Source organism: Crocuta crocuta, unplaced genomic scaffold (assembly GCF_008692635.1).
Source record: "Crocuta crocuta isolate KB4526 unplaced genomic scaffold, BGI_CrCroc_1.0 scaffold243, whole genome shotgun sequence".
In the NCBI taxonomy this organism is placed as follows: Eukaryota; Metazoa; Chordata; class Mammalia; order Carnivora; family Hyaenidae; genus Crocuta; species Crocuta crocuta.
The window spans coordinates 1814387-1820386 of record NW_027529596.1 but is presented as its reverse complement, the minus strand read 5'-3'; the positions used below and the strand labels follow the sequence as shown (position 1 = coordinate 1820386).

General features: G+C 46.8%; 1 protein-coding gene across 1 annotated transcript in view; it reads right to left on the bottom strand.

The window, feature by feature from the left end:
* ADCY10 (adenylate cyclase 10) overlaps positions 1 to 6000 on the bottom strand; it is an 80662-nt gene that overhangs the window by 27022 nt on the left and 47640 nt on the right. The window contains exon 19 of the mRNA XM_077761762.1: positions 1178 to 1306. Coding sequence (XP_077617888.1) covers positions 1178 to 1306 — 129 coding nt within the window. The remainder of the gene's footprint in view (positions 1 to 1177; positions 1307 to 6000) is intronic.

Here is a 6000-nt window from a genome sequence, read left to right as displayed (position 1 = left end):
TCGTCTGGAGCAAATGCCATCTAGAGACGGACAAGTGTCCTTCTCTACGGCGTTTGCTTCACAGAAACCCGGCCATGCAAAGCCAGACGAGGGATTTGCCTGCTGTCTACACCACAGGGAGCGTGTGTTGGGAATACGACAGAGGCAGGTGCTGGCGTCTGAAATCCGCACAGCACGATGGCCAGATCGGAATAAGACCGATTCCGAGGCGTTCCGGTCTTGTGCAAAAGTGTGCCAGGTGTGTGAGGAGAGGGGAGGTCACACGGGGCCACGGGAGGTAGAGGAGAGAGCCGGCCACCCACGATCTAGGTTGGCTTCTCCAGGCTGGCTCTTGTCCATCCTCATCCCTGACTCCTCCCCCAGCAACAAGCTTCCTCTGCACCTGCCCAGAGACTCATTCTTTCCGGCGACAGTCTATTACTGCCACCTCTGTGCTCATGACCAAGTGCCAGAGAGCTCTGAGCTCCAGTTCTAACTTCTCATCCAAGCTCAGGTGTCAAGGTCACATGGTTTCCTGGACATCTTGACCAGGACGTCCTTCTATTATATCACCTGCGCTGGGACAGAATCTGGATTTCTCAGCTTGCCCACGGAACACTGTAGAAGCCAAGCTAGTCCACCTTCCTACTTCTGCAGGCCTAGCCAATGAACCAAATGATGTTCTGGAAGCCTGAGGACCTTGAGGTGTCCCCAGGTCAGCCTTCAAAAGGTTTTCAGTTATTTATAGATGGTATGGATTGGAGCCAAATTCAAACTAGAGCATTGCTTGAAAGGCATTTTTCTTTAAAAGAACAATAATCGAGCTTGGATATGAATTCCATGTTCATCATTTCTTTTAAAAGTAAATGGCAGCAAAAGTTTCATCATTAGATTTTTCTCTCTCATTATCTGGCTTTGGTTTAATGAAAAATGTACTACATTTCATTCTTTTATGCAGTTGAACAGAACTCTGTTCCAAGCGGATTCCAGAAAATGCCCAGGAGAGCAGGTAGGTCTCCAAATTAGAAGCAGATTAGCTAAGCCCCCCACGGAGACTTCGACTGCCTGGGGCGCACGAAACAGACAAATGTCTCAGTCTATCACGACCTTCCTTCCTCCCTTTTACACAGGCATCCTAGACAAAGGAAAAGGGGAATCTAGGTCCCGGAAAACGAACACCCACTCAAATTGTCTTTACCTTTTAATGATGGTGGAGGTGACAAGTTTTTCAATATAACACCACTAGCGAGGTTACAGATTTCCTCATTTCCCTCCTCGCTACTGAGAGTAAATATATTTAATTCCTCTGTCGGCCTACTGAAATTCTCTACAGGGAGAGAACAAGGAAGAAAGGTTGAGAGTCATTATTCTGTTGTCTTGATTTCCCAAGAAACTTCAAGATGGATCTTACGAGATAAAGTATAGGCAGAGATGTGTGTTGGCTCACCAAATATTCTGGAATACTCTTTAAGTGAACTCATATATGAAAATCTAAATTTACTACTCAAAATGTTCGGCCTCCCCCAAAGGATTGGAGTAACTATTGGAAGTCTTCTGTGGTACATGCAGTTTACAAAAATTTGAATCAAAGATTATCGGGATGTATCTAACGGTGACATATATTTGCATGCACGTTCAAATATCCACACCGAGATGCAAACCCATTTTGTGGGAGGCTACTCGACTTACAACACGTTCGTCAGAGAGAGGTGTTTAAAATGGCGAGTTTGGGGGCGGCTGGGTGGTGGCGGCTCAGTGGGTGAAGTGCCCAGCTCTTGGTTTCGGGTAAGGTCATGATTTCATGGTTCAATGAGTTTGAGCCCCACATCAGGCTCCGTGCTGATGGTGCGGAGCCTGCTTGGGATTCTCTCTATCTCTCCCTTTCTCTCTGCCCCTCCCCTGCTCGCTCTCTTGCTCTCTCTCAAAATAAATGAATGAACTTAAAAATTTTTAAATGGTGAGGGTGAAGAGTAAACTTGCTTAGTAATTTTGTCTCCTGGCACTCTAAAATGCATTATTGACTTATCCCTCCAGTCATTCATGTAACACGTGAATTGTAAGACACGGTGATATGTGACGTGGAAATATGAAGGTGAACATAGCTAAGTTTCTAATCTCCTGGAGAGATATGTACAGAAGGAGCTAAACCTCCAGACAGTAAACATGTGCCGTGTGAGTGCTCACATAGTGTCAAGAGTTCATTATCAATACAGTGCAGACTTTTTCTGCACCATAGCCCGTGAAGGCTGTGCATGTGAACAGTGCATGCTTCCTGGCTCAAAGAGCTCCAAGTCTATAGAGACAGATACATCTGTAACTAATCATAATGCCAGGATGAGTGACTTAAAAGCTAAGAAAGCGAATAGTAGTATGTTGTAAGAACAGAGAAGAAAAAATAATTGGGTCTTGGTGGATTCAGAAAGGCTTTGTGAAGGAGAAAGTATTTTGATCGAACCCTGAAGGATGAAGGGGTTTTCCAACCAGAAGACAGAGGGGCGATCAATGCAAAGGCGCGGAAGCCACAGGCACTTGGCCACCTGGGGGGCTGGGGAAATCAGGGCAGCTGAGCCGCAGCGTGTGCGCTGCTGGGGTTGCTGCCGTGGGACATGTATTTGGAGAAACAGTTTGGGAGCAGAGTGTGGAGGGCATTGAACAGCACGCTGTGAAGTCTGGACTTTTTTCCAGAATAAAGGGGAACTATCACAGGTTTCTGGAAAGGGGATAGTAGTAATCCGCCAGCTCCTTTGAGGAAGGTCACGCTGGAAGTGTGTACGGGAAAGGCAAGAGAGCGGGAGAAGGAAGACGGGGTAAGAAACGGTAACGACGGACGATCAAGAAGTAGGACTGGATAGCGGTACACTAGCGACATGGAGGGAACGGATCTCAGCAAGGCAGTGGTGGCGCGGAAACATGACTGTTGCCAGGAATCAAGCTGGGAGACACAGGAGATGCAGTGTGGGAGCGAGGGGGACGCGTGAAGGTGTAGAGGTTGAGTTCGAGGGGGTCTAGAAGACGATCTAATGCGCAACTGCAAATATACCGCCTGGAGTTAAGAGTGAGGCTGTGGTCGAAGGCCACACACACACACACACACACACACACGCATGCACACGCACACACACGTGCACACGCACACACACACGCACACACGAAGCTAGGGAATGGATGAATAACTGACAACCCCCGCGGAGAGAGAAGCCAGCCAGCCACGAAGAGGGCTGAGGAAGGTGAAGAACGCGTCCCCGGAGGAGCAGCCGGGGGACGGGAGCCAAGCGGAGGGCTGGTCAGAGGTTGGGCGGGGGGACAGGAGGCGTTCAGAAGCAGGGGGGGCAGGTGCGGCCGTGTGAGTACATCGGGGACAGGAGAGTGNTGGCGCGGAAACATGACTGTTGCCAGGAATCAAGCTGGGAGACACAGGAGATGCAGTGTGGGAGCGAGGGGGACGCGTGAAGGTGTAGAGGTTGAGTTCGAGGGGGTCTAGAAGACGATCTAATGCGCAACTGCAAATATGCCACCTGGAGTTAAGAGTGAGGCTGTGGTCGAAGGCCACACACACGCGCACACGCACACACACACGCACACACGAAGCTAGGGAATGGATGAATAACTGACAACCCCCGCGGAGAGAGAAGCCAGCCAGCCACGAAGAGGGCTGAGGAAGGTGAAGAACGCGTCCCCGGAGGAGCAGCCGGGGGACGGGAGCCAAGCGGAGGGCTGGTCAGAGGTTGGGCGGGGGGACAGGAGGCGTTCAGAAGCAGGGGGGGCAGGTGCGGCCGTGTGAGTACATCGGGGACAGGAGAGTGGGGTTCCAGGGCACGAGCGGTCCATGCTCTTTTATGCTCTTTCACTTCCCTTTCTAGGACCCAGCAGCTGTGGGGACCAGTCTTTCGATCACACAACCAATATCAACTGAGTGCCTCCGGGTACTGGGCATCGTTCTGGGGCTGAAGAGGCAAAAGTGAACAAGATTTCCTGCCTCACAAAGCTTAAAATCCCAGCAGTGGCAGAGAGACAATGAACGATAGATAAATAAATTAATAGGATGATGTTATAATGTGACTTAGTTGTACGAAGATATAAACCCAGTAACAGCCTAACAAGAAGGTGCAGGGTCAGGGAAGGGCCGTGGCAGAGGAAGTCGCCCCAAGCAGGTCACACCTGAGCTCAGGGAGAGAGGAGCCAACTGTGCGAAGGAGAAGAGGGGACAGCGGTCCGGGGCAGAGATGTGACCCGTGTGACTGCAGCACATTGCAGAGCGCTGATGACGCCAGACAGGTGTGGAGGCCAGAGCCTGAGGACTCACCAGCCCTGGTTGGGAGACTGGATTTCACCACCAAGTTCAATGGGAAACCACTAAAAATGGTGTGTGTGTGTGTGTGTTGTGTGTGTGTGTGTGTGTGTGTGTTTTCAGAAAAGCTTTTTATTTGGAAAGTTGCAAAGTCACCAAAAGTTGTAAGAATAAAACTGGGTACTCTATTCAAAGTCACCTGCTGTGAACATTTTGCCTCATGGGCCAGATCCTTTGTTTTCTCTGTATGTACATACTTTTCTGAAGCATTTATATGCAAGTTGCATCATTCATGCCCCTTTACCCCAAATACCTTACTCTGTATTTCCTGAGAATACTCAGATCCTCTTACATAACTCCGCTTCAGAATATTTCATGTTGAAATAGCAATTTGCTGTCCGTGTGCCAATTTGGTTAACTAGCTCAATAATGTCCTTTAGCATTTTTTTCCTTCCAATACAGGATCTAGTCTAGGATTATTGTATTGTTATGTAGTTTTTTTTTTTAATTTAAGTGAAATTCATATCCAAAGAACTGTTTTAATATTTGCAATTCAGTGGCATTTGTTACATTCACATCATTGTGTAACTAAAACCTCTCTAGTTCCAAAATTGCTTAATCACCCCAGAAAATACTGAACGATTTTAAGAGTCTCCTTTTTGGAAATGAGCTCTTCACAGGCACTGAGTAAATGTTGAACAAATAAACAAATATATAAAAATGTAGGAACGGTATTGCTCTGTTGTATTTATGTTTACATATTTTTTTATTAACTCATTGGTTAATATGTTATTGTAATGTACTTCTCTAAAAATAATGACCATAGCACTCATTGTCCATCTGATAATCCATTACCCTCCTAAAACTAGCTTGGTCAAGAAAGGCCTATTCTGACTGTTTTTTAATCATGATTACCCAGAATGGAAAAAAAATTTAAAAGCAAACTTATGCCTCATTCCTTGAAAAACAAATGTCTTAACTCTGATCCTGCTCTTCTCAGACACCTGTCTGTCTCATTTATCCTTTAGATGTGACTATACTGGTCATGTGGCCCTGTGGTTATGTCATTGTACATAGAATGAGAAGCAACAGATGAAGCCACAGATGGAAACACAGTACACGGACGGGTATGGGGCCTCTGAGCTTCATTCAATCACTCAGGAGACAGGGGGAGTTTCTGGAAGCAAGAGGGATTTTTTTTTTTTGTGAAAGTTCCCTTATTGTCCCCTATGGGTGATGATTTTCTAGCCTGCTGTATGTAGAAAACCAGCACCATAAGCTCCTTTATTACAGATATCCATCTCAAGATGGTATCGGTTTTCCATCTATATGCTCACCCTTACACTTGTCTCAGAGGGAAAAGTCATTATTCTGCGAGCTTAGCAATATTAATGGGCACAGGGCTTAGAGCTATGAAAGCACCATCACTTGAGACTTCCATTTCCAGAAAGATGAGTAGACCTGTTTTCATTTATTCCTCCTGTTAAGTACAACTAACAGCCCTGCCATTATATATAAAGCAAATATAAGAAGACGCTAGGGAACTTGGGACCCAAGGAATAACAGAGCAGTGAGTTTCCGGAGTTTTCTTTTTGCCTCATATCCCAGTCTTGGAGTGAAGAATTTTGCAACCCAGAAACAGCAAGGATTGCAAACAATAGCCTGTTCTCTCTGCCAAAGGACCAGGAAAGGGGCAACCAGCAAGACAGAAAACTTTTGGACAATAACCGTTT